Source organism: Caretta caretta, chromosome 4, assembly GCF_965140235.1.
Source record: "Caretta caretta isolate rCarCar2 chromosome 4, rCarCar1.hap1, whole genome shotgun sequence".
Classification (NCBI taxonomy): Eukaryota; Metazoa; Chordata; order Testudines; family Cheloniidae; genus Caretta; species Caretta caretta.
Genome location: NC_134209.1, coordinates 146,292,579 through 146,320,355, shown reverse-complemented (window position 1 = coordinate 146,320,355; position 27,777 = coordinate 146,292,579). Strand labels below are relative to the sequence as shown.

The 27,777-nt window shown below is 47.1% G+C and overlaps 2 protein-coding genes across 5 annotated transcripts; both read left to right on the top strand.

Moving 5' to 3' along the window:
* Positions 1-1,553: 1,553 nt before the first annotated feature.
* On the top strand, positions 1,554-9,696 carry FASTKD5 (FAST kinase domains 5). Its single transcript, XM_048846357.2, has 2 exons — positions 1,554-1,638; positions 7,173-9,696. The coding sequence occupies exon 2, from the start codon at positions 7,211-7,213 to the stop codon at positions 9,689-9,691; it is 2,481 nt and encodes an 826-aa protein (XP_048702314.1). The 5' UTR covers positions 1,554-1,638; positions 7,173-7,210; the 3' UTR covers positions 9,692-9,696.
* Positions 1,554-27,258, top strand: UBOX5 (U-box domain containing 5). 4 transcript variants are annotated; one of them, XM_075128134.1, is made up of 5 exons: positions 1,554-1,638; positions 19,384-19,487; positions 20,967-22,161; positions 25,084-25,245; positions 26,339-27,258. In XM_075128134.1, the coding sequence occupies exons 2-5, from the start codon at positions 19,434-19,436 to the stop codon at positions 26,542-26,544; spliced, it is 1,617 nt and encodes a 538-aa protein (XP_074984235.1). In that variant the 5' UTR covers positions 1,554-1,638; positions 19,384-19,433; the 3' UTR covers positions 26,545-27,258. The 4 variants fall into 4 exon arrangements, with proteins under 4 accessions (XP_074984235.1, XP_048702326.2, XP_074984237.1 ...); XM_048846369.2 differs by lacking the exon at positions 1,554-1,638 and adding an exon at positions 10,226-10,354; XM_075128135.1 differs by lacking the exon at positions 1,554-1,638 and adding an exon at positions 11,271-11,328.
* The last annotated feature ends 519 nt before the right edge of the window (positions 27,259-27,777 follow it).

The window sequence follows — 27,777 nt, the reverse complement described above, 5'->3', positions numbered from 1 at the left end:
CTGCCGAGCTGACTGTACACTGGGAACGGTCAGGCCTGACGTTGCCATTTCTATTTAAAGCCCCAAAGTCCCTGGCGCGGTCTGACTGCCTCAGACCCAGCATGAGCCGCCATTAGACGTTTCCTCCTGACCTTGCCGCTGGCCGAGGCAACAGCTGCACCAGGCTAATGTGGCCTGTCCTAGCCCCAGAAAAGGCAACACATCTGTCTGGAGCAGCTGGTTTCCCCTGGGGCAGTAGTTGGTGCATGTTATGACTATCAGATGTATGTCCAGGTCTCCCCCATCGCTGCAAATTAATATACCCTGTGATCAGTGACTTATACTAGCCACACATCAATGAAGCAACATTACATGGGAGTTTTCATAACATTTTTGACCTCATACGGTGGCGGAATGACGTGACACACTGTGTAGTAGTGCCATGATGCTGGCATGACCCCAGGTTGCAGGGGTGTGACACCATGTGGCACCAGCGTGATTCTGGCATGACCCCAGATAGCAAGGGTGTAACACCATGTGGCACCGCATGACGCTGGCGTGACCCCAGGTTGCAGGGGTGTGACACCATGTGGCACCAGCGTGATGCTGGCATGACCCCAGGTAGCAGGGGTGTGACACCATGTGGCACCGGAGTGATGCTGGCGTAACCCCAGGTAGCAGGGGTGTGACACCATGTGGCACCGGAGTGATGCTGGCGTGACCCCAGGTAGCAGGGGTGTGACACCATGTGGCACCGGAGTGATGCTGGCGTGACCCCAGGTAGCAGGGGTGTGACACCATGTGGCACCGGAGTGATGCTGGCGTGACCCCAGGTAGCAGGGGTGTGACACCATGTGGCACCGGCGTGATGCTGGCGTGACCCCAGGTAGCAGGGGTGTGACACCATGTGGCACCGGCGTGATGCCAGTGTTAACCCAGGTGGGGGGGAGGCATGACACCGCGTGGTGTTGGGCTGACGCTGGTGTTACCCAGGGGTCAGCGTGTCCGTACACGGACACAAGGGTCCATGGTAAAAAATGCTGAGGTCCGTGGTAATTTTTCAAAAAAGGGAATGACTGAATGACATACCCCCCACCCTCACCCCCCCATGCCCATCACTAAGTAAAGTTATTTTGTCAAGTGTCCGTCGCGCAACATGGTGCCGACCCCTGGTGTTACCCCGTCCCCACATGGCTGAGGCATGACAAAGCGTGGCAATGGCGTGGCGCTGGCATGACCCCTGGTGGCAAGGGCATGACATGAGGTGGCGTTGTCATGACAACAGGTGGCAGGGGCGTGACCCCCGTTGGCGTTGTCATGACAACAGGTGGCAGGGGCGTGACCCCCGTTGGCGCTGATGCCCCCAGCCAGGCGCGCGGCGCGGTCTTTGCCCAGGGGCCGGGCATAAGCGCAGGCCGCGGGCGGGGCGGGGCGGGGCCGAGCCGGCCGGGCGGAGAGCGAGCGCCCTCTGCTGGGCCCACGCCGGCGCCGCAGGCACCGCGCTCCCCATGACGGGCGCGGCCTGGCCCCACTCGCCTCCCGTCGCGGCGGAAGTGCGTGCGGGTCAGGTGACCGGAAGCGTTCGGCGGCGACGGGGCAGGGTGATTCCAGGCAGGCGGGCGAGACCCGGCAACGGAGACAGCGAGCGGCGCGGCCCCGGTGAGTGCGGGCAGAGAACCCGGCCCCGGGGGACAGGCCCCGATACCCCCCGCTGCGTGCCCCTGTCACCGCCGGGCCCCCGCGTGCGCGGGCAGACGCACGCCTCCAGCCAGCGCGCGCACGGTGCGGGCGGGGCGCGCCCTGCCTCCTGCACGGGCGCCCGGCGCGTGTGCGGCGCTGCTGCTGCTGCTGCTCCCCGTGTGCTGCGCGTGCACTGGGCCGGGGCGGGCGTGCCTCGCGCGCGCGCACACCCCCATTGCGCAGGTGCCGCCGCCCGCGTGGGGCCCGTGCGTGTGCACGTCCAGCTGCCCTTGCCGGGCGGTGCACGCGCACGAATCCCACCCCCCCCGCCCAGGCCGGGCACGCAGCCCGGCCGTGAGCTGGCGCTGCCCCGTGTGGCAAGGCAGGGCGGGGGGCCCATCGCCTCCCGCCTGTGTCCTTCCTGCCTGGTCGCCGGCTCCTGCTGCCTTCCGCAGGGTGGGCCGGGTGCTCCCGCACCGGGCCGGGCCCTCCCGCACCGGGCCGGGCCCGAGCGCTTGGACCCAAACTGTTGCCTGCCGGCTCCCTCCCGTGCCCGCCTTGTCGGACGCCAGGGGGCAGCAGGCCCCGTGTCTGATTCCGCCCTGGCTCCGAGACACCCCACGGAGCTGTCACCGCCCCAGGTGCTCTGAGCGCACAAGGGGGGCAGCTGTGCTGAGCGAAGGTGCCTCTTCCAGCCTTTCCTCTGTCCTTAAGGCGCTTTGCGGGCGCCAGCCCTGCTCTTAACGGGGGTGCCCAGGCAGCAGCTGTGAAAAAACAGGGCAGGGGGTGGGGGGTAATAGGCAAGAATAGGTAATATGTAAGAAAAAGCCCCTGAAAACAGGACATCTGGTCACCCTACTCTTAACCAAACCTGAATCCCATATAAAATGTGCAATTTCACACCGAACTTTAACACACGGGTCCAAATTTCCTAGTATTTGTTGGGAGATAATATCTTCCCTTCCGTTTTTAATTTATGGGGCTAGCATAGTGTATAATACAGGGGTGGGCAAACTTTTTGGCCCGAGGGCCACACTGGGGTGCCAAACTGTATGGAGGGCCGGGTGAGGGAGGCTGTGCCCCCCAAACAGCCTGGCACCTGCTCCCTATCCACCCCCTCCCCCTGACTGCCCCCCTCAGAACCCCCGACCCATCCAACCCCGCCCTGCTCCTTGTCCCCTGACCGTCCCCTCCTTGGACCCCCCGCCCCAAACCGCCCTGCCCCGGGATCCCACCCCCTATCCGACTGCCCCCCGACCCCTATCCACCACCCCCCGACAGGCCCCCCGGGACTCCCACAACCTATCCAACCCCCCCGACCGCCCCAGAACCTCTGCCTCATCCAACCGCTCCCTGTCTCCTGACTGCCCCCCAGGATACCCTACCCAACCCCCATCACTGCTGCCCCTGTACCATGCCGCTCAGAGCAGCAGGAGCTCGCAGCCCCACTGCCGGTGCGGCGGCGCTGCAGGGGAGGGGGGACAGTGGAGGAGGGGCTGGGGGCTAGCCTCCCCGGCTGGGAGCTCAAGGGCTGGGCAGGATGGTCCCGCGGGCACTGGTATAATACATAACTTGTCTGATACATAGCAGTGAGACTGTGATGGGAAATGTACTCCAAGCGGGAATGATACAAAGATTTCTTAATGTTAGTTATCAAGCATACATTTGTAATTTTTGAGTTTCCAAAAGTGCATTAGATGCTTCGGACTCCCTGAAAGGTACAGTTACTGTCCCGTAGAACATCTAGTCTGAGGCTCCTGTTCTGCAACTTAAATCAGCACAGTTGGAACCATTGTCACCCTGCTCCACAAGGGTTCACCCATCCAGCTCCACTTGCAGGATTGGAGCCTGTATTAGGCATGACCCACAAAATGAGGATCAGAAGGAAGGGGCTGAGGAAGGATAAGATAGACAATGTCGTCTCTTGGGACTTCCATAAGACATACATGCATGCAGCTTGAGGGGTCCAGTTATGTTTGCTCTTTAACTTGCTTCTCATACGTGACACAGCAGAAGTGAGTTTCCAGGAGGGATTTGAATGGAGAGAAGAGGGGATGTTGGCCGGCTGTTTACACATGGAGAGGAACACAGGAAAGTGTACAAAGGTGTGAGCAGCACAAAGGAATAAAGGGGGCATTTAGGCTGGCATGTATCCCTGGTGGTGGGCAGAGGGACCTATAAAAGAAAATACATTTGGAGGAGGAGGAGGAGGAAATGAAGGACACCTCTAGCTTGAAAGTTCATCTAGCATGTAGTTGGGATTTGAAGATGGGAGTAACATAGGTTGAGTGATGAGCAAGAAAGGCTCTAAAGTGTCTTTCCCTCAAGACTTGGCATTTCTTGTCCTCTGTCCCTCTCTTTCCTCTTTCCTTCTCTTCTCCATGTTTTTCTTTTGGCTCTCTGGAGGGCTAGTTCCATGGATTTGAAATCAAGGGACTGATGAATAAACTCTTAGTTCTACATAGTACCTCCCAAAGCACTTCTGATTTGTTTTACAAAGCTTCATACCAAACCATTCTAACAGGATTCTTAGCATGATTCTGGTGAGCTCTGTGACCATGGGCACATACTGACTGGTTCTGTGACTCACTTTCCTCTGGGTAAAAGGAGGATAACTATCTCATAGGAAAGTTTCTAAGGTTAGTTCACTACCGGTAGCAAAGCGCTTTGAGATCCTTGGATAGAAGAGTAAAGTAGATTAATTTATTTTTAAAAGATAGCACCCCTTGCATCAGTGAATGTGTGCGTTCTATTAGTGGAATCATTAATATAGAGCACACAGAATAGACCAAAAAATAGACTGCAAAGAAACCTGCGTGCCCTGCACTTAAAGTGGTCTGACAGTCAATGACTAGCTTATTTTGGGACACAAAGCTCACCTAATTCAAGCTCCAGCAGAGTGCTGGAAGAGGAGGTGGTTTCAGAGATGGGTGGGCCTCCGCTGAGAAGGTGCTTCCCAGTGTACATGCTAACTACTCAGGCTATGCCCTGGGGCCAGATTTTTGGCCTTACACAGATCATATTTCTAGCGTTCCAGGCTATCTATCTGGAGACCTGGGAGGATGGCTCTGCTGTGTCAGTTACGGTCAACTCAAGGTTGCCCTGACAACCCTAAGAGCTAAAAATGTTCTTGTTTTTAAACAAAATCTTGGGTTCTGCAGGCATTGATAGGGAAAGCCAGAGAGAAGAGTCCTGCTCACTTTTGACAGTGGATTTGCTGGGGCCTGCATTGTGCCAATATGTAATGGCTATTTGCTTTATTTTTATTGTACGTGTACTGGGAGGTGGGGGGGGGGTTGTTTGGTTTGTTTTATCAGAGCATCTGATAGATTACAGGGATTGGGTGGCATTCTCACATATTGGCTAATGCTGCAGAAAGCAACATTTCATCCTAAGGCCCAAGCACAGTGCGTTGCCATGATTCATAGCTGAAGGAACCATTGTGCTCTCGTGTCTGATCTCCTGCATAGCACCGATCTGCTCTTGGGCTACCAAAGGCATGAATTGCTATGAGAAGGTTGGTGTTGGGTTCAGCACTGACATCTAACTTTGTGCTGTGCTGACATGGACAAAGACACCGTTATTGCCCTAACCAATGCAGTTTAGACACAGATAATAAGGTATTGGACAGGAATAGCTGCAAATGAGTTTTATCTACCGTTCAATATATTTTTTTAAAAATAAATTGTCCTCTTTTCTAGCAATCTTTTCCTTAATTCTTTCTCTTGAATCTTTTTTTTGCCTGCTTTGATTTCTTGTATGATAATCATTTCCCTTCTTCTTTTGCTTTCTCCTGTGGTCTCGATCTCTTCACCCAAGTTGTTTTTTCACCTTTTCTCACTCTCCTATACCTCCTCCTGCCACCTCCAAGTTGCCATTCTTCCTGGGACAGAAAGCGTGAGTGAGGCACCCTGTGCAACATGGCTAAGAAAAGTAGGATAAATGATAAAAGTAGAATAAATGAAGCATTGTGAGAGGGCACTACTGGTCTGTTCTTTATTGCTGCTACGCTGGGGAATTCTGCATAAAACTCAGCTAAGCATTTACTAGGCTTTTTTTCTTCTTCTTCTTCTTCTTGTCATGGGTTTGACGTGCTTGTCCTCAGTCAGGAAGCTCTATTTGTATGCAGAGTCATAAAGGCATCCATAACAGCTTACCCTCCCTGTGGTTGGAGGCCTTTGTGCAGAGGAGCACAGAAGCTAATACATGTTGCTGTTGTTGTGTCTTCACCGAGTTTTGGCTTCCCTAATTATTTGGCATCCTGGAGTTCCAACACATTTTTCTTCTAAGTAATGAAAGAGAGAGAGTGAGCTTTTAAGGAAGTTGAAAATGCTAGAAGATGGCTGTCTAATACCTCCTCAGGGTGAGCCACACAAGGCGGGGGAAGTATATATTACACATAGCAGTGACCTGGTGCTGTAACTAATCACCACCTGACTCATCCTAAAGAGGCTAAATTGGCTGCTTACCCAGGATGGCTACACTAGATTTTTGTTTTGGCAGTTTTCCCATCGTTGCCTTCCATCTGCAGTAGCAGTGGTGAGAGCACTCATAGCCAAGGCCCCTGGTGGTGACTAGCATTTGAAGCACTATGTCATCTAAACCTGCAGAAAACTTCCCCAGGCCTAAAGAATGGAACTCTCTTTGGTATCTTTACAGTTCTTCTAAGTACTGATTTTCAGTGTGTGATAGTGTAACAGCAGCTTGTGACTTTGGAGGGTTTCTCTCGTGCTTTTCATTGCCCTCCCTTCATTCTAGGGCTGCTTTTCTTCCCTCCCAGTGTTAACAGTCACTCACAACAGCCATTTACTTTTGGTTTGGCGGTAGGGTGCCAATCCTTCTGGCAGGGTAGTTCCACTCCAGCTTTCATTCTGTGTACCACTTCGTAAGAGAGAGACCCTCTCCTGTATCCACCTCCCATCCCAATACCCCAACCTTACATTACATAGTCTCAGAATACTTCCATCTGTGGAGCAATGCTTATCCTTGGGCCTCATTTTGAGAACTACTGGGGTTCTGGTTGGTGCTTCTTAATAGAATTGAGTCATTTGAAACACAATCTAATGGAATTATTAGAGCTTTGACGATAGAGTTATAAAAATGTCAAAGGGATGCTGTCAGCTTGAAATCAGTTTTAAAAATGAGTTAAAAGTACCTTAGGTCCTTTCACAAACTGAAGATACAGAAATGTTTTCCCTAACCTGAGAGCCATTTTATAAGTCTTGTAACAGTTGCGTTGCCAGTCCTATCAATTCTATAACGCGGCAGGTCTTCCATTGTGCAAAATAACTGGGGTCATTGATCTTGGGTAGATTTTGCGTGTGATAGTTTTGGACAGTACACTCAGCTGCTGACTTGCAGGAAAACACCTGATACTCAGTAATTCTTTCTGAACCATGTGAGAAACCAAGTCTCTCTCACCATCTTACTTACTATAGTGTTAAAGGTTATGTTTTTTAAAAATGCATCATGATAGATGGAAGCCACTCATTCTTCATCTGCCCTTTTTTCAGTACCCGGAGACAATTCTGAGCCCAGTAAGTTGTGATCCATGGCTACAATGATAACATGCCGAAGATTTCCAGGCGGAGTTCGCAGCATGGTTGCATTTTCAACTACAACCAAGTGCGGGGCCAAGAAGAGAGTTCCTAGTAGAAAACAAAAGGAGGATGAGAGCCCTGAAGTGAGCAACACCGATGCGAAAGCTGTGGCTTCTATCAGATTGCTGAACCCTCTGGAGTACAGAGTACTTTATAATCCATCAGCCTACACAGGAACCAAAACCGCATCCCATCAGAATGCTGCTAGAAACTGTGAAGATAGTGAAGGGCCATTTGTAAATGAATTCTCCACCATCAGTGCTAAGCAGTTTCAGAATAAGTACAGCATCAGCTGTTCTCGAAGTCTATCAAGCACAAAACACACCTTGCTGGATCTGGAGTTCCATAAAACTCTTTCCACACAGGCCAGCTCAGTGCCTCCAGCCACACTGGAGCCCAAGGAAGACAAATTGCTAGATGCTGATGTGGAGGCCTATGACACTAAGGAAGATCCCAGAATGTTTCAGCAGCACAGACCCGAATACCGATCTCTAAGTTATGACAAGTCTGAGACCTTGCAGGTCCTTCCTCTAGAAGAAGGTGACTTGATATTACATAAAGTAACTGTACTTAAGAATGGCCTGATCCCAGGAACCATTGTGGAATACTTTTGCAAGCTGAGCTGTTCGCCAGTGCAGCAGCATGTGATGGTGAGATCCAATACTAAGTTTATGATGCTGTGTCGTTACGGAGTTGAAAACATCCAGCTGTTTAGCATCTCAGAACTCACTGACATTTTAAAGGCCTTTATCCGTTTAGCCATTCCACCAACCCACTCCATGCTGAAAGTGTATGAGACTGAATTTTGCCGTAGGGTCTGGGACATGAGCCTGGATCAGCTACTGCTGGTGGCTGACCTGTGGCGCTGCTTGGGACGCAGCGTGCCTCACTATTTACAGATCTCCTTCAGCTATGTTAACTTGCACTGGAAAGACCTCACCTTGCCTCAGCTGGTTCAGCTGATTTATATCATCGGTGAAGGCCGGAGGGTGCCCCAAGATTTAATGCAGAAGTTGGAGACTTTAGTGTTGAAGTATTTGGATTCCTTCAACTTGGAGGAAGTGGGCATCATTTCCTTAGGGTTCTTCAAGTCCAACAGTACCTTTTCTGAGCATGTCATGAGAAAAATTGGAGACAAGGTGTCAGGCCAGATGGCAGACATGAGCAATTATGCTTTAGTGAATGTACTTAAGATGTTCCGCTATACTCATGTCGATCATTTAGAATTCTTGAAGCAACTTGGGAAAGTCGTTCCTCCTCGAATTGGTACTATAGGCATACAGGGTGTCATGCACATAACTCTTGCTTGTTCAGCCTTGCATTACCTTGATGAAGGGATTATGAATGCAGTAGCCTCTTTGTTGCCTTCCAGGGTGATGTATTGCCGTAGCAAAGATATTGCTAAATTCTTGTGGTCATTCGGATACCTGAATTATGAGCCGCCTAATGCAGAGAGGTTTTACTCCAGCCTCATAGACCAGATGCACAGAAAGCTGCATGAATTTGAGAAGTTCCCAGAACATCTCCTCACCTGTTTGTTGGCTCTGGCATTTTCTGGGCACTTCCTAGATGACCTGATAGATTACGCTCTGAGTGCTGAGTTTATTCAGTTAGCCAGGGAGAGTAAATTTGAGCTCAGAAAGGACCTGTTCACTCTTGATGGCAGTGTAGAGATCGAGTGCCCAGATTACAAAGGTAATCGCCTTACGCCACAGTTTCGGCAAGAGGTTACTGAGATGCTGTGGAATTTTGCGAAGAAGGAAATCTGCGTAAAGCCGGAAGTGACAGAAGCTGTCTCTCTACTTGAGGTAATGTTAGGTGGACCCCAGTATGTCAAAAACCACATGATTTTGCCTCACACTAGATCAGATGATGTGGAGGTCCACTTGGGCACAGACCGAAAGCCATTACCTTTTAACTTAGAAGCTGCCACAAGAGCTAAAGGAGAACTGCAAGACATTGGAGTCCATCTCACAGATAACTTAATGAATCAGCTGCTGAAGGGGAAGCCCAGTGGCAAGTCACTTGGGGGTAATAAAACTCGGTCAGAGACTTGTAGCCAGAAGGAGGCAGTAGAACAGAAGCAGGCTCCACCCATTCGGAATCATTCTGCATTTTCATATGAGGTTCCTCTGACTGACACCATTTTGAATGCTTTGACCAAATCAAAGACCTCTCCTAAAAATTGTCCCTCCCAGCTAAGGCCGCATCCTGGAGGTGTGAAGCTAGCCATTCAGGTGTCAAACAGGAACCAGTATTGCTATGGTTCTAAACAGTTGTTGGGACTGCACAGCTTGAAAAGGAGGCAGCTACAGAAAATGGGATATGTGGTAGTCGAGCTGCCCTTTTGGGAATGGTTTCCTTTGCTCAGACGGACCCATTCAGAGAAGCTGAGCTACCTGCACCACAAAGTGTTTGACTCGGTTCTTTAAGAATCACAGTGTCAGCAAAAAGCTGTTTGACAAATTAATGCTTGAATCAAGTTCTGTAGGGGAATCTGCCTGGCTATAGAGAGTGAAATAGCCATACAAATGCTCCTGTCTGTTGTTTCTCATCACTGTTTAAAATGGCCCCTCTCTTAGAGTAACTTACTTTAAGCTTTGGTTGCTGCTTTGCAGGCAGAGCATGCAGGCAGAGACTTGACAACCACGTTAGCAGGTTCATCCTGCTGCCTCACCTACAGCTGTAAATCCCAAGCTTGTTCAGCTTTGTAAGGAGATCCCAGAATGATTCCATTACAAATAAAATCTCTGGTAACGTACTCTTTTATCCACAACATAAGACTTTTCCCTTCAAGCGAGAGCCGGTGGGTTTGGTTGCTCAGTGTGTGAAAACCAGCCCCTCCTTCAGGATGATGTATCAATGCAGTCAGGACGCCTGGAGAAGAATCAGTGAATTCTAAATTGTGCATATGCCGTCTGCTACGGACACCTCTTGCCCATAGGTACCTACCACACCTAGAGCCACTGGTCTGGGTGTCGGGGAAATAGGCTTCCCTGTGCCCTGGCTCCTTCCAGTGCTTCTAGTTTGCGGATGTATGGGAAGGATTCCAGGGCTTCCCCTTTCTTGGGCTCACAGCGAAAGTGAGGGAGCTGGTAAGTGGTATGGGGTTGGGTTGACCGCATGAGTGCTGGAGAGGAGGGGGATGGGTGTGGGGAGGGACTGCGCTCTGTTGGCCATTGGTTTCTCGTGCATGTGTGCACACACAAAAAGCCTTAGAGGGAACATAGGTCTTGGGTCACTCTCAGTGGAGAGGCATTCACCTTACACAACCCCCAATTACGTTGGTACTAATTAGCCCTGTTGATGGCAGTCTGACTCTCACAGGTAAAGGCTGAACGGCCTAGAAATCCAACTATCCATCTTAAGTGGTTCCAGCAAGTCAGGGTTGAATCACAGAGACCAGGCAGTGTGGCAGGAGCTTGTACTGCTGCTGTCTAGCATGTCTATTCTGATTAAAAGATGGTTTTAGTCGTCGTCCCCTTAGTTGATATACTTATTTGTGTCACATCTAAAATTAGATAGTAAAAACTTTGGGGGCAGGGAATAGGCCTTTGCTCTGTAAAGGTCCTAGCACATTTTGGAGCAGTATGTAAATTATCATCTTCCTCTTATACCATGTTATATTTCGGATCCCATACTAATAAACCATGCGAGCAGCAGAAACCCTGTGCTGTCACTTGTGTGTAATTGGTAAAGTTATGTGAGTAAATATGGGGGCTCTTATTTCCACGTGCTGTGATGCAGTGTTGCCCTTTGTACGCGTGCCTCAAATTTTGTGCCCAGAATTGGCCTCTGGCTGGAAGCACAACCACTTCTTTGCTAGTCCCGCTTCTTGTCATGAGCTGTCGCGGTCCAACCACCACTGAACCTTTGGTCTCCAGCATTCCATCTGGTTCTCACGGGGCCCAGGTATGATTGAACCTTGCAACATGCTACACAAAATGAGCTTTCAGCCATCCTTATTGCTGTTTCCATGTCTTCCCGCTGACTCAGCAGACATTCTAGGCCTCCGAGTGACCATCGTGGAAGATGTAGGAATTTGTGCAGGTGGCGAATGTGTGCTGAGGTGAGTGTCTGTGTGTGTTTGGGGCTTCTGTGCATGCCAGTTGAATTGAGTGGGTGGTTGTGATGACTGGGGCATTGTGCTGGGAGATTTGCATGGGTGGCAGTTTGGGTGCTCAGCTGTGGTAGTTGGACCAAGCAATCCACCATCTCTTCAGTCTGTCTCCTGCAACCAATGAACTGTTGCTTGCAAAGTAGCTGTCCTGTAAAGGTGGTAATTAGCTAAAGTACCTTTGACATCTCAGTGGTCTAGGACTCTTGATATAGCATAGATATGTGCCTTACTGTAGCTGTACACCAAACAGGTGTAATTCATAAAGTCAAAAAGGCTGAGAACTTAAAAATTGGATGGCAGCAGACCATAAATCCCAGCGATAAGAACATAAGGCCACACTGGGTCAGACCAAGATCCATCTAGCCCAGTATCCTGTCTTTCGACAGTGGCCAATGCCAGGTGCCCCAGAAGAATGAATAGAACAGGTAATCAAATCCGTCCCCTGTCACCCATTCCCAGCTTCTGGCAAACAGGCTAGGGACACCATCCCTATCCATCCTGGCTAATACCCATTGATGGACCTATCCTCCATGAACTTATCTAGTTCTTTTTTGAACCCTGTTAAAGTCTTGGCCTTCACAATATCCTCTAGCAAGAAGTTCCACAGGTTGACTGTGCGTTGTGTGAAAAAATACTTTTTTTTTTTTTTTTTAAATCTGCTGCCTATTAATTTCATTTGGTGACCCTTAGCTCTTGTGTTATGAGGAGTAAATAACACTTCCTTATTTACTTTCTCCACACCAGTCATGATATTATAGACCTCTATCATCTCCCCACTTAGTTGTCTTTTTTCCAAGCTGAAAAGTCAGTCTTATTAATCTCTCCCTATATAGCAGCTGTTCCATACCCCTAATCATTTGTTTTGGCCTTTTCTGAACCTTTTCCAATTCCAATATATCTTTTTTGAGATGGGGTGACCACATCTGCACGCAGTATTCAAGATGTGGGCGTACCATGGATTTATATAGAGGAAATATGATATTTTCTATCTTATTATCTATCCCTTTCTTAATGATTGCCAATATTCTGTTAACTTTTTTTACTTTTTTTTTCCCCCAGAGAACTATCCACAATGACTCCAAGATCTCTTTCTTGAGTGGTAACAGCCAGTTTAGACTCCATCATTTTATATGTGTAGTTGGAATTATGTTTTCCAATGTGCATTACTTTGCATTTATCAACACTTAATTTCATCTGCCATATTGTTGCCCAGTGACCTTATTTTGAGAGATCCTTTTGTAGCTCTTCTCAGTCTGCCTGGGACTTAACTATCTTGAGTAGTTTTGTATCGTGCAAATTTTGCCACCTCACCGTTTACCCCTTTTTCCAGATCATTTATGAATATGTTAAATACAATTTACCTCTCTCCATTCTGAAAACTGACCATTTATTCCTACCCTTCGTTTCCGATCTTTTAACCAGTTACCAATCCATAAGAGGACCTTCCCTCTTATCCCATAGCTGCTTACTTTTCTTAAGAGCCTTTGGTGAGGGACCTTGTCAAAGACTTTCTGAAAATCTAAGTACGTTATATCCACTGGATTCCCCTTGTCCACATGCTTGTTGACCCCCTCAAAGAATTCTAATAGATTGGTGAGGCATGATTTCCCTTTACTAAAACCATGTTGACACTTCCCCAACAAATTAAGTTCATCTATGTGTCTGACAATTTTGTTCTATACTATAGTTTCAATCAGTTTGCCTGGTACTGAAGTCAGACTTACCAATCTGTAATTGCCAGGATCACCCCTGGAGCCCTTTTTAAAAATTGGCATCACATTAGCTATCCTCCACTCATTTGATACGGAAACTGATTTAAATGATAGGTTACAGACTACCGTTAGTAGGTCTGCAATTTCCCATTTGTGTTCCTTCAGAACTCTTGGATGAATACCATCTGGTCCTGGTGACTTATTACTGTTTAGTTTATCAATTTGTTCCAAAATCTCCTCTAATGACACCTCAATCTGGGACAGTTCCTAAGATTTGTCACCTAAAAAGAGTGGCTCGGGTTTGGGAATCTCTCTCACATCCTCAGCCATGAAGACCGATGCAAAGAATTCATTTAGCTTCTCTGCAGTGGCCTTATTGTCCTTGAGTGCTCCTTTAGCAGCTTGATCGTCCATTGGTCCCACTGGTTGTTTAGCAGGCTTCTTGCTTCTGATGTACTTAAACATTTTTTTGTTATTACTTTTTGAGTCTCTGACTAGCTGTTCTTCAAATTCTTCCTAATTATATTTTTACACTTCATTTGCCAGAGTTTATGCTCTTTTCTATTTTCCTCACTAGGATTTAGCTTTCACTTTTTAAAGGATGCCTTTTTGCCTCTCACTTCTTTTACTTTCTTGTTTAGCCATGGTGGCACTTTTTTGGTTCTCTTACTATGTTTTTTAATTTGGGGTATACATTTAAGTTGAGCCTCTATTATGGTGTCTTTAAAAAGTTTCCATGCAGCTTGCAGGGATTTCACTTCTGGTGCTGTACCTTTTAATTTTTGTTTAACTAACTTCCTCATTTTTGTGTAGTCCCCTTTTCTGAAATTAAATGCTACAGTGTGGGGCTTCTGTGGTGTTTTCCCCACCACAGGGATGTGAAATTTACTTATCTTATGGTCACTATTACCAGCTATATGGTCCAGCTATATTCACCTCGTGGACCAGATCCTATGCTCCACTGAGGACTAAATCAAGAATTGCCTCTACTCTTGTGGGTTCCAGGACTAGCTGCTTCAAGAAGCAGTCATTTAAGGTGTCAAGAAACTTTATCTCTGAATCCCGTCCTGAGGTGACGTACCCAGTCAATATGGGGATAGTTGATATTCCCCTTTATTATTAAGTTCTTTATTTTGATAGCCTCTCTAACCTCCCTGAGCATTTCACAGTCTCTGTCACCATCCTGGTCAGATGATCAGTAATATATCCCTACTGCTATATTCTTCTTGTTAGAGCTTGGAATTACTATCCATAGAGATTCTGTGGTATACTTTGGTTCATTTAAGGTTTTTACTTCATTTGATTCTACTCTTTCTTTCACATGATGATTGAATGATTGAAACTGGTGATATTCTGAACAAAAAGAGCTCTCAGCTATGGTTGTAGAGGATTCCATCATTTCACACTGACTCATCAGACATTCTAGGCTTCAGCAGGATAATCCTGCAATATTATATAATCTTAGATATATTTCAGTGGAATAGAGGCAGTAGATCCTACTGTGATATTACACACACAAACAAATGTCAGAATTATGGTGGCCTGTGCAACCCATTCCCTCCCCCCAAAGTGCAATCCTTTCTGCACCATCCCCTCCAACCTTACCATGTCCCAATGTCTTCACCCAGCTAGTCCCAGTCTCCACTCCTCAGGCCCAGCAAGTCCCTAGTCTCACCTCTCTGGACTCTTCCTCCCAGTCTCCTTGCTCAGCCATTCCCAGTTCTCCCCCCACACCAGGCTCCTCATCTGATTATTTTCTGTCCCTCATGCTGCCCATGTACCCCGTCCCCACCGGATCCCTGTTCCAATTTCCCTCCATGGCCTCATTCCAATCTCAGTGTTCACTTGTCTCTTTGTCCTAGATTTTTTGTGCAGCCAAACCCAGTTCTTATGTGACTCCTCATCAGATCGGTCTCCCCTCCGCTCAACCCCACTGGTTCTCAGCCTCTCTCTTGTCCAGCTAGTCCCTGTCTCCTCCCACCTCCTCATCCAATCCCAGTCTCCCCCCACCTACTAGCTCCTTATCATGACCCCCACTGCCACACACACACACACATTCAGTTTCTCTCCCAGTTTCTTTGCCTAGCTTTAATTCCAGTCTTCCCTCCCCCCACCCCATTGCCAGTCTCCAATCCAAGCCTTCTCCTCCCACCACATCCCAACATGCTCCTTGCTGCAGTCTACTCACTCTTGTCCCCTCTGCATTTGAATCAAGTAACCTCCTTCGTCAGGTTCCCTGGGCCCAACAGAGAGAGCCCTGAGAGCACAGGAGAGACAGTCTTCCTGCTCTCAGTTCAGGTGCTTGGATCCAGCATAGTCCACAGCAGCCCAGAGTTGCAGTAGCAGGGAAAGTCCTGTCCATCTCTGTGCTGGAGCACTCCCAGTGTGGATGGAATCTTTGTGGAATTTAGCTGCTAAAATAGAGTCTATATTGAGCATGTGTGAACTTAAGTTTTTTTTGAAAGGCTTTAATTTGGCTACATTTGGGCAGATTTTCACAAGAACAGCAAAAAGCACATCCCTGGCCCAAAGGCCACTCCCCTGCCAAACTTCGAGTCCCTGGCTCCAAAGCATGGGGGCACTTGAGCTTTTCAAAGAAAACATAGCTATTAACATGTGCAAATCGTAGTTTTTCCCAGTCTTGCTCTCAGAAACAGCTGAACTGTTGCAGCTGAAATTTAAAACACAATATTCAAGCCTGAAGCAGACACCCAGTATGGAAAACCAAATGATTAAAGTTGGACAAAGTTATAAGCAACTGAGAAAAAGATCTTATGACACAAAATGATGGGCAGCCTTAACAGCGAGTGATATTACCAGCCCCACCTGTCACTACTTTGGGGTTTGAAAGGATTGGTGGGGGTGTGGTTCCCCCCCTCATCCTACTTCTGTTTTAATTTTTCCCACTCCTCAGTGGAGGTATAGTTCACCTTTGCATACAGAAGATATGGTGCCTGCTAACAGGCCTGAGAAGCTTATTGATACCCTATTGAGCTGAATAACATTTATCTCAAATAGTAGCACCGTTTATCTTAAATCTCTCGTGTTTCAGCTCAAAGAAAATCAGTCCTTAAACCGAGCAGAATAGGAGCTGCCCATTGACCAAAACGCACACAGCTCTATCCAGTCACTTACAGTGGATTGCCCCTCAACCAGAATATTCCTTATACCTCTCAATAAGGGAAGAGAAGATTAAGCGACATCTCACACGTGTCTGTTGCTGTGAGCTGTGCACTTTTTGGTGCCACGCCCCCTTTTCAAAATGACTATGAAGTGCACTTTGTTCCTCAGTCAGAAATCACTCCAGTGGAAACCGTTATTCTGTGGTCACCTACGTAAGTTGTACAACATTCTGTCCATGTGGCTAAAAGCTTAGTAGAATTCAAAAAAAGCCTACGCACTTACACTGTACTAGGGGTGTTGTCAATGGACAGGCTAAAACAGCGTTTTTCAAAGTTTGGGTCGCCACCCCGTACTGGGTCACGGCATGACAGGCACTAGGTCACTCTGGGCAGCACCGCCGACTAGGGTGTTAAAAGTCCCGTCGGTGGTGCTGCCCAGCTAAGGCAGGCTAGTGCCTACCTGCTCTGACACCGTGCTGTGCCCCGGAAGCAGCCAGCAGCGGGTGCAGCTTCTCGGCGGGGGGAGCCACCGGGCTCCCCGAGCACGGGCTCTGCACTCGGCCAACGGGAGCTAGGGGCGGGGCGGGACAGTGCTTGTGGGCGAGAGCCACGCAGAGCCGCTTGCATGCCTCCGCCTAGGAGCCGGACCTGCTGCTGGCTGCTTCTGGGGTGCAGTGCGGTCCACAGCGCCAGGACAGGTGGGAAGCCTGCCTCTACACCCTGGTTGCACTGCTGACTGGGAGCCGCCAGAGGTAAGTCCGTGCCCCAACCCCATGCCCTAATCTCCAGCCCTGAGTTCCCTCCCCCCCCAAGCTGGAACCCCTTCCTGCACCCCAAACCCCTCATCCCTGGCCCCACCCCAGAGCCTGCACTTCCAGCCCAGAGCCCTGACCCCCTCCTGCACCACAACCCTCTGCCCCCGCCCAGAGACCCCTCCCACACCCTGAACCCATCATTCCCAGCTGCAGCCCTCACCCCAACCCCCAGCCCTGAGCCCCTCCCACACCCCAAACCCCTGAGCCCGAGCTCCGTTGGGTCGTGGGCATCAACAATTTTCTTCAACTGGGCCCCAGGAAAAAAAATTGGAAAACCACTGGGCTAAAACATATTTTGAATGGATTTAAACCTAGGATGGAAGCTAGCAGGAAAGTGCCTGGGGTTAGGAAGAAACTTCCCTTATGAGCAGGCTATCACGTAATTCAGCACTATGGAATGACTTGTGCCTTCCTCTCAATTATGTAGTGCTAGTCCCTGCCAGAGATGGGTTGCTGAACGGGGTGGGCCAAAAGTTCCATAGGATCTTTCATGATCAAGAATGGACAGATGTACACAGAGTTCTACTTTTCGAGAGATGGTATTTCCAGCAGCAAGCCTGGCACTGCTATAGATTGCAGACCTTGCACTTTTTAACCTAAATAGAGACTTGAAAATGCCTCTCTGTTTATCTTACGTGAAATTGACATTTATTATATGTGAGCACACTGGTCTCCTTTTAACAAACACAGCCTGATCCACCAAAAACTATCAGACAGGCGTTTGTAACATAAGCTTCAAACTTACTCTTTCATGGGTGACTTGAGATTTTTTTACGTTGAATTTGGACTTTAGAGCCAATGTCACCATTTATCTGTATTCTGACATCTGCACTTAATCAGTGTTCAGGCTGTGTTATGCTTGTACGTTTACTAGACAGGTATAAGAAGCATTACACACTGACCTGATTTCAGTTCATTTTATAATCCCATTGTACACCTAAAAGCGCTTGCAAAAATCCAGTTAGGCTGAACAAATACCCTCAACTGGAAATCATTTAAAGGGCTCCCTTTTCTTGATAGAATTTGCAAGTATGTGATTATAAGATTGCTCCAAGCAATGAGGTTTACACCCACATTAAGAGGTTAAAATTCTTACTTTTAAAAAGAATCGTGTCTAATCAGTTTGTTTAGTTCTTTGAATGCAAAAGGTTGTGTGTTCTCCTGGCTTCCTTTTCTGAACATGTTTGAAAGAGTTGACTTGATCAGTGCTCAGAATTTTGTTGATCTCCCTAAAACACCAAGACAGGTTTCAGAGTAGCAACCGTGTTAGTCTGTATCCGCAAAAAGAAAAGGAGGACTTGTGGCACCTTAGAGACTAACCCATTTATTTGAGCATAAGCTTCCGTGAGCTACAGCTCGATGCATCCGATGAGGTGGGCTGTAGGTCACGAAAGCTTATGCTCAAATAAATTTGTTAGTGTCTAAGGTGCCACAAGTACTCCTTTCCTAAAGCACCAAGTGATCTGTTGGATAACAGAGAGCAGCTATTAGGTAATGGTTATTAATTTTGCATTCAAGAGTAACTTTCATCTGAGGATTTCAGAGCATTTAGAAACATTTATCCTTGCAACCACTGTGCATTGTTACTTATTTACATTACAGTAACATCTCGATTCCTTGGTTGAGATCTCACATCCTATTGTGCTAGACCTTTTACTACCAGACAGTTTCTGCCCCCCGGCTTGCTTGCTTACAACCTAAATAGACAAGACAGGCACAGGATGGAAGAGGAAACAAGGACAGAGATGTAAAATGATTTGCTCAAGGTCACGCAGCAAGTTGATGGCAGAGACGAGAATAGGCCTTCTGACTCCTAGATCAGTGCCCTAGCCGTCTCGGAGCATAGTGTAAGCTATGGCACAGAGCGGTTAAGTGATTTGACCAAGGTCTTAGCGGGGAAGATTTGCAAAGACACAAAGGGGAATTAGGCTGCTGAGAGTTAGGCATCTTTTGAAAAACTCCTTCAGGTTGAATGGATGGCAGGGCAGGGACTAAGTCCCTACCAAACCCTTCCTCTCTAGAGCACACTCCCCTTTGATAAGTCTTGCATCTAATCACTGGTTTATTTACAAATTAGAATTTTCATAAAAACATTCATTCCCTAGGCTTCCTTCTCAGACATTTTTCTCCTTTGAATCGTGAATGATTTTAACTTAATCTTGCATCTTAACCCAGAATCACCTATGACACGCTCACTTGGGTTTCTCATGAGTTGCTAAAAGCCTCACCCACTTGAATCTGAACTGCATTTTGTAAGCAGTCAGACTTGCAATTCACCTGTGACTCAGGAACCGTTTACACAAGAGTCTCCTATTTTCCTATAAACTAACATTTATGTTTTGCTTTTGCCTTTAGTTTTACTAGCTGACTCTGATGCTTGGAAGTTGAGTCCTCAAACTGCAAAGATGGTAATAAACATCTGCCTCCCACATTTCAAGCCAAGAATTCACTGCAACAAGGTAAAAATAAAAAAGCATTGTGTTTTCTGCGGCTTAAGGCATAGAGGGTCGGCTCTGGTATCCCTTGGTTAGGTGGAGAGAATAAGCAGTCCTTGTCTCTGCTGGACAGAGTAGACAAAGGAGTGCTCACTCATTACACCATTTGTGTCTGAGATAATGTTTGCTTAAGAGCATTCTCAGATGCTCATGCAAATCTTTCTAAGAAAAAGCAACCAATTTTACTCACCAGGCTCTGTGGTGAAATCCCCCAGAAAACACCTGAGCAGTGTCTGTTGGAATTATCTCCGTGTAATGTGCAGAGAGATGCTCTTGTGGCATCACACTTAAAGGGCCATGGTCAGGTAGGTTACAGCGAAAACAACAGGATTTTTTAATTTTGCAAAACTGGGTGGAATTGCTTGGGGGCGGGTGTTGACAATTTAGTTTTAATTTATAACATTTTTTTGTGAAAGCCCCTCAAGTCTTCAAGACTCATCTTCAAAGCTAACCACTCTTATTGCAAAGAATTGGGGCAGTGTGGTATAATGGTGAGTTAGGACTCATGGGTTCTTTTTCTGCATCTGGTAATTTGGGATATTGGGTACCTGCAACTCCTGTTGACTTGGTTTGGAGTTGTGGGTGCTCATCACTGCTAAAAATCAGTGCCAAGGTATTTCAGGTTGGACCCCCAGTTAGGAGGTCACTCTGAAAAATTTGGCCCTTATCCTTTCTCTGCTTCAGTTAACCTCTATGTAAAATTGGTGTTATAACACTGTTACACCTCATAGGGGAGTTCTGAGGGTTAATTAGTTCTGAGATCTTCAGATGAAAGGTGGTAGGTAATGTTATCATTATTCAAGTGCTTACATAGTCAACATTTTAATATAGACAGATACCTTTTTCTCTCTGCCTTAGAGATTACCTAGTTCTTAATTCAAAGCCTATTTTGAATGGCAAGGCCCCCCAAACTGCATCTCAGAAACAGAGAACCTGGGTTTTGTCTTGTGAAAAATGCAGCATTTATTTACACAGTATTTAAAACCCTTCCTAGACGGGGTTGATTACATTGCTGGTCTGTACAAGCAAGGTGACTGCAATTAAGTGAGTGGAGTTGCCTGCTCTTACATCAGTGCTGAATTTAGCCTCTCCTCCATATTTTAGTCTAGAATGAATTTATGGCAAAATCCTTTACAATAAATGTTTTCAATTAAATTCTCATTTCCTTAAAGCTGCACTGTCATAATTGGTGAATGCTTCTAACGTCTTGAGCAACACTACTGTACCAAATGGGTTTGCAGAGCCCAGCATCCCTAGACTAACAACTCAGGAACACACATGCCCTGGGGAAGACAATCAAGAGCGCACAGTTCATCCTTTAAGTTTTGTTATTCGCAGTTGATCATTTAATGCCTCAAAAATACTGTAAAAGTGGTTGCAAACTCACTTTCCTCTTTTGGGTCAAATCAAGCCCAGTATCCTCTCATTTCTCTTTAAACACAGATTTCTGCTGATGGTTATGAAGTTGAAAACCTCATCTCTGAAGACCTTGCAAAGAGAAACCGGGGCTTTCGCAGTGAATATTTCATCAAGCCCCCAGTCCATGTTACTCTCTCCTTTCCCTTCAACATAGAAATCTGCAGGATTAACATAGACATCTCATCGGGCGGGTATCAGAATTTCACGGGGCTGGACATTTACACGTCTACCTCATTGAACAAAAGCTCTTGGAACAGCCCCGAGTCTCAGTTCTCAGGTCTGGCTGGTCAGCCTGTGTCGGACAAAGACGTTTTCACACTAGTGGGTAAAGCCATTCTAAAAAATCAAAGCAAAGTGACGTTCAGCCATAGGGGCTTCAAGCCAAGGCCTCCTTTCCATCAGATGGAAGCTGTCTTCTACCCTGGTTCTGCATCTCAAGACCTATGGAATAAAGGCCCTGCCTCACTGAGCAATGTATCGCACTTAAAAATTTGCATCTCCCACGTAGCGGGAGGTGGCCTCCCTTGCATTAAAAGACTGGAGGTTTGGGGACAGCCAGCTAAGTCATGCCCGCAGGAAGTGATGGACAGCGTGTTCCAAGTGGCCTCTGCGTGCCTGGCTCAGGGCTTGGGCATCCAGAGTGCCGGTTTCATGTTCCCAATGGAAAGCGAGTGTGTGCCCTTAAGCAACTCTGACTGCGAACAGCAGAGTCTCCAGAAGCTAGTCGATGTTGTTCAGGATATCCCTGAAGAGTTCTTGGACCCCATCACTCTGGAGATAATGCCCTTCCCAATGCTGCTGCCATCTGGCAAGGTGATTGACCAGAGCACTCTGGAGAAATGCAACCGGAGTGAGGCTTCCTGGGGTCGGGTGCCCAGCGATCCTTTCACTGGGGTTGCCTTTAGCCAACACTCCCAGCCCCTCCCTCACCCCTCTCTAAAGGCGAGGATAGACCACTTCCTATTACAGCACAGCATCCCGGGCACCAACCTCCTCGGGAGGGCTCAGGTCTTAGGGATGGTCACACCTTCTTCCCTAACCATATCTTCTCTGAAAAGGAAAATGGACTGTATGGAGCAAAGCCCTGATGACAGCAACCACGTAGAACCCTCTTATTTTTCTACCACAAACTTACTAGCCATGTCTACCTCCGAGAGCGGTGCTAAAAAAATGAAAACGGAGAGTGACTCGCCTTTGGCCCAAATGGACTGCTCGACAGGTACTCGCCTCCCTAATTCTCACTGTTTCTTCACCTTGCTGATCTCCCAGGACCAGAGTCCCACATTGCCATCCCAAATGTGGTTTCACTTAATCCTCGCATCTCCTGCAGATTCTCACACCAAAACCTAGGGGCGCTTTTTGAGGCTGTTGTCTTTTGCTCCTGCCAAACATTATGGAAATGGTTTTAGCGTGTCATTCATGTCGGACTTTCCCCTTTCCTCTACCCAGCTCATTCTTTCTTTCATAGCCAGATTTTACTTGTTTTGTTTTGTTTTTTTCAGGCCATGACCTCATTGTTCTGCCTGTGTCAATCTACACCATTTTATTTGCCCATAATTGGTTCAGATCACTTAATTTTTCCGTTAGTCTTTTATTTCCTTTGTCCCTATCATTTTCAGTTCATTGACAAATTTTGCTCTGCTGGAAAATCATCTCTTGCAGCCTGTGCAAAACAATTATCATGGGGATTTTACTAACCCAGGCATGCAGCGTGCTGGCCCATCGTCCCCATAATGGGGGAAAACTCTCAAATATCTTCCCTGCGCCGAATGAACTGGTTTGTAGAATCATGTGTGGGCTGCTCACACAGGTCACGGCAATCACAAATGTGCTCTGCTGACCCTTCTGCTGCTTACATTCCTAACCGTTCTCCCCCAAGTGGCATTTACTTAACACAGCACAGCTCGAGAAGCACTTGTCACATCCCAGTCAGTAACACTAAATGCTTGTGTTGATGGATATCCCTGCCAAGGGAGCGTAAAGCCTTAAAACCAATGGATAGCAGAAAGAGCAAGTGTGTGTGTGTCCAATCGGAGTGAAGTTCTAGAGGCCAAGGGACAGCGCTTGAAAGGCTGGAGGGGAAGGTTCTACCCATGGACTGTGGGTGATTAAGCCAGAGAGGACATTTCCAAAGGAGAAGCCTTTACAGTTGCTAAAAATGGGCTGTAGCAAGTGTCCCGGGAGGGTGGGGGAGGGCCGTTTGACACTGGTATCGCCCCCCTCAGTATTAGCCGCTTTCACGCTCTGTTAGAAAAATGTCTGTGAGCAGAGCCATTGGGCATGAGCTCGTCATCGTGAATCATTTGCCAACTGTCATGTCACCAACTATGGGCCCAGTTTTGCACCCCTAAGTCGGTGAGCAGTCCCACTGATCATCCAAGGCTTTAACACGCCATTTAGGTCCCTTCTGTGCTACAAGCTGTCATTGTCAACCAAGCCAGGAGATAGCCATGTTGTAAGTGGGTTCTCTGGCTGGGTGGCACTTGCTGTAATGTAGGCAGCCTCTCGGGCTCCCCGTCACTGTAAAGTTGGCCGTGGGGTGCTGGATAGCAATCGTGGATTGATGGCACACTCAAGCTTTTTGACTGCTGAGCCAGTTACACTGGTTGGAGAGGAAGGATGGCTTTGTGGTTAAAGCACAAGACAAATGCATCTGCTCCTCCAGAATGGGACCTACTGCTCCTGCTTTTTCATTCTCTTAACAAGTAGCGCATTCAGTCTCTGTCCTATAACGATCAGCTTAGCACAAGGGGGATGATAGGCCTGCTGTCTCCAGGCATGTTCGGTCATGTAAAGCATTTTTCTTGGCATATTTATTTCCTTCCTCATTTGTGCAGAAATACCTAGAATGTATTGAACTCTGGCTTTACTCCAGAACACACACAGCCCTTTATATGCATGCGTTTCCATTTTGCTCTGCATCTTTCTTATCAGTTGTGTGGCATAATTATAGTTACTACATTATTTAATAACATCACAGATAAAGAGAGGTAAATGAAGTTGAATAACCAAGGAAGAAGAGACTATGTGGGCATGGGTAATTTGAAGAGAAGTGGAGAGCCACGGAAGCAGTGAAGTTTAGGGAATCTGGCCCACACACAGCACATGAGTGTGTTGAACACAGAAGGATTGTCTCCCTGAAGAGCTGAGTTGAATTTTCTTGAATACATTCTGCAAAGGCATAATGTAAACCAAATAGGATTTGGGCTGAAGGTGGCATGGAGAACGTTCGTCCACAGTAGGTACATGAAAATGTCAAAGGTGGGCTGAAGCCGCACTGTTCAGATCTGAACTCTCCCAGTCTCCCAAACAGCATTTCCTTTGTGGTGTAAACATTCCCCATCAGCGTTAGAAACCAAACCCATGGCGCTGAGCTAGTGCCTACAGACCGGAAAGTGAAACTGAACAGTCTAGCGTCAGCTGGGCAAGCTGAGCGAAGTGCAGAAGTAAAGAAAGGGTGATTGGGATTTTCAAAAGGGCCCAAAGGAATTAGGTGTTTGAATGCCACTGAAGTGCAGGCTTTAAGCAGGCACATAAGCATTTGTAAGATCGGGGCCTAAACTTCAATGGCATTCAGGCACCTAACTCCCTTAGTCCTCTTTGTAAGTCCCAAGCAATAAAAGTAAATAAATCGTAGCATGTCTATTGGGCTTGTCTTCCCTAGATCTCAAAGCACTTTACCCAGCTGGGCAAGGTATCAGTATCCCAACTTCACAGGTGGGGAAGCCGAGGCACGAAGAGTTAGAGTGATGGGGCCAGTCCATCACAGTGAATCAGTGGCAGAGTCAGAACTGAGCTCTCCTGGCTGCATACCCACCCCACCGCATGACATGGGAAAAAGTAAAATGAGAGTTGAAAAGTCCTTTTGCGTGTCTCAGTCCGGGCCTTTCACTGGGCCATAGCGGTGACCACACGGGATATTAGTGCGCGGCTGCGCTGTAGATTCACACGCTGGCCTGTCGTGTGTTAACTCAGCCCTAAGACACTGTTTTGAAGAGAAATAAAAAGGCTTTTGTCTTATGTTCAGACCATCCCTTCAAAATTAAGAATGTGTTTAGTAGCGAAGCAGCTTTTATTTTGTCCCTTGATGCCTCCCCCCGCAAAACTTGGCTATTTCTAGATCTCATGCCTTTCTCTGCAGGTCCAGTCTCTCATGAACAGAAGCTGTCCGAAAGCTTGGACATTGCCTTGACCTCTGCACTCAGCTCTAGGCCATCATTTACAGCTAGGTTGGTAAAAGGCCAGCAGCAGCCGCATAGCGAGGGGGGCTGCAGCAGTTCGTGGAATGCAAATGCCCCAGCTGGTAAGCAGCAAACCGATTGGTTTCACTTTTGGCATTCAGAAGCGCAATGGTAGGCTGTAGATTTTGTATTAATATAATTTAATAAGGACTCCCACAGGTTGGATTGTGCATTTTTTCCCTTCTTTTGACATAGAGTAGTTCGTAAATCTACCCAAAGTGTCTCCTAAGAAGCCTTACTTAGCAATAACCATCTGAGTACCTCCCAGTCTTTAATGCTTTGTTTTCCCAACCCCTTGGCAAAGCACAGCTGTACTATTATCCCCATTATACAGATGGGGAACCGAGGCACAGAGAGACTATGTGGTCTGCCCAAGGTCACACAGGAAGTCTGTGCCAGAGCAGAGAATTGAACCGGAATCTCAGGGCAGCGCTCTGACTACTAGACCATCCTTCCTCATCCGCTGCGTGAAGCTGTTGCCCATTTTGTGTGTCAGAAATCAGATGCTAGACGCTAACTCGTGCCATCGGAGGAGATGGGGGACCACGTGCAGTTCCCATAGTGTATGCAGGTTTCTGAGCTGCTTTCACTAGCAGTGTGTTCTATTGTTGAGCTATCACCATTGAGATGGAATCTGAATAGCCCGCTCTAGGCATTATGGGCACAAAAAGCAAAGTGGTATTTAAGGAAATATGTTAAGTTCTTCATACAGTGGAGTATGATACCCGTGCAGATGTCTGACAGAGACCAAGTTCAGTACTCAAATGCCAGTGTTTGAAAAGGGGTGATTTTTAGCCTAGACAAAAGCAAGAATTCTTTTGCTAGCTTTCATCCTCAATAAAATTTTGGTGGTACCAAACTTCACCTTGATCTAGTCTTCCCAAGCAGAAATGCTAGGAAGCAAGAGGAATATCCTTGGAGTTTTGACATGGTAGCTTGTTATAAGGAAAACAGGGCCCATTCCCAAGATAGTGTGAGCGCTTGCAGCTCTAGCTGCTTGTAGGTGCACCTCACCTCAGAATCGGGTTGATAGCCTCCATCTAACATCTTGTGCCAGAGTTTCAGGTGTGGAATAGGTACCATGTTGCCACGGTTGCTGTAGGATCAACTGACTTGCATTAACATTGACAAAACTTTCTTCTTTCAACTTTCCAGAGCACAGTAGCCGGCCGGTTCAAGGATGCGCTTCCTGTAATAGAACATTTTCTTCTTATTTCAAAATGGAGCCTGTTTACCAGCTTCCCTGCGGCCACCTCCTGTGTCGTCCTTGCTTAGCTGAAAAGCAGAAGTCCTTAACGATACTGTGCATGAATTGTAAAAGGTCAGTCTCCGCTCATGATGTGCTGAGGGTCCACTTTTAACTTCTTGCGTGCTGCTATTGAAATGGCTGGCTGAAAGGCCCCAGGGAGAGCTGGAGCCGCTGCTGTTCTACTTGCCTGTATTGAATAGTACAAGGGCGTGGTCCTTTAAAGAGCTTGCCAGATGAGTGCACATAATTCTGAAGAGGACTTTGTCTTCTTATGCTTACAAAGTAGCGGGGAGGTTAGAGCATCGCCCCAGAGCAAAGCGTTACAAGGATAATAAAGCCATACGCTTCTTTAACAAGGAAAATGTATTTATATGAAACTGACATCCATCCAATCACGCACCATCACTTCACCATTCCACCGGCTCAGTGGTTAGCATAGGTGCCTTTTGAACTGTGAGTTTAGCTTCCCTGTCACTTAAAACCATTTCAATATTTGACAAGTAGCCATTCAGTCCTGGGCCACGTGAAGTCCTTGTGATTGAATTCATGCAAGCTACCTGACTTCTCCCCTTTCCTGCCCCCACTCCCTGCAATTTCCCAGCTGGGCTAAGAGCACACAGGTCCCCTGTTCTGAAGACCAGTAAGTAATGGAAAGAGGAGCTGGAATTAGTGCATAAGTAACTCTGATGATGATCTCATTCTGCTCATACGAACTGTAGAGAAGCCATTGCATTACACACAATGTCACTCTGTTTGTCATGTGACAGGACCGGCTCCCGTCTGGCTGATAGACATTTACGCCTTAATAAAATTATGGTTAAAGTCAGTTACTTTTTTCTGCCTTGTAATTGGTCTCTTTGTGAGTCTTCCGAATGATCTCGCCTTTTGAGTTTCTTTTCAGAGCTCAGTCTAAAAGTGAAGGAGAAAAACAAGCTGATACAAAGGAACATTCTCCCCAGAGCCTTATATTTTCAAGGGGTGATCACAGTAACCTACTCTGCAGTCTATACAGACTTTAAAAATTGAAATTCAGATATGTAAATCCATGGGGTGCAGTTTACAGGTATCTGCTGAGAAAAGACATTCAGGAAAATTACTCAGATACCCCTTGTCACCTGCATAGCCTGGCTATGTTTGGAACAAGTGGCTATTGGAGGGTTTTGCTAATATTACTCCTACGGGAATTATGCACCAAAAAATTAAAAATTCTGCACACACTATTTTAAAATTCTGCACGTAACACAATAGAATCACACCAGTTTCAATTTTGGTAATTTTGTTCCAAAATAGCTATCAGCAAATATGTCTAACTATACAGCCCAAAAAAAAAAAGATTTCAGGAAAT

Bases quoted from the DNA above. Each gene is read 5' to 3' on its own strand.
- FASTKD5 (XM_048846357.2), top strand. From the start codon at position 7,211: ATGGCTACAATGATAACATGCCGAAGATTTCCAGGCGGAGTTCGCAGC.
- UBOX5 (XM_048846369.2), top strand. From the start codon at position 10,297: ATGGGAAGGATTCCAGGGCTTCCCCTTTCTTGGGCTCACAGCGAAAGT. The intron at 22,162-25,083 runs GTACTCGCCTCC...CTTTCTCTGCAG, and splicing joins CCAAATGGACTGCTCGACAG to GTCCAGTCTCTCATGAACAG. The intron at 25,246-26,338 runs GTAAGCAGCAAA...TCAACTTTCCAG, and splicing joins GAATGCAAATGCCCCAGCTG to AGCACAGTAGCCGGCCGGTT.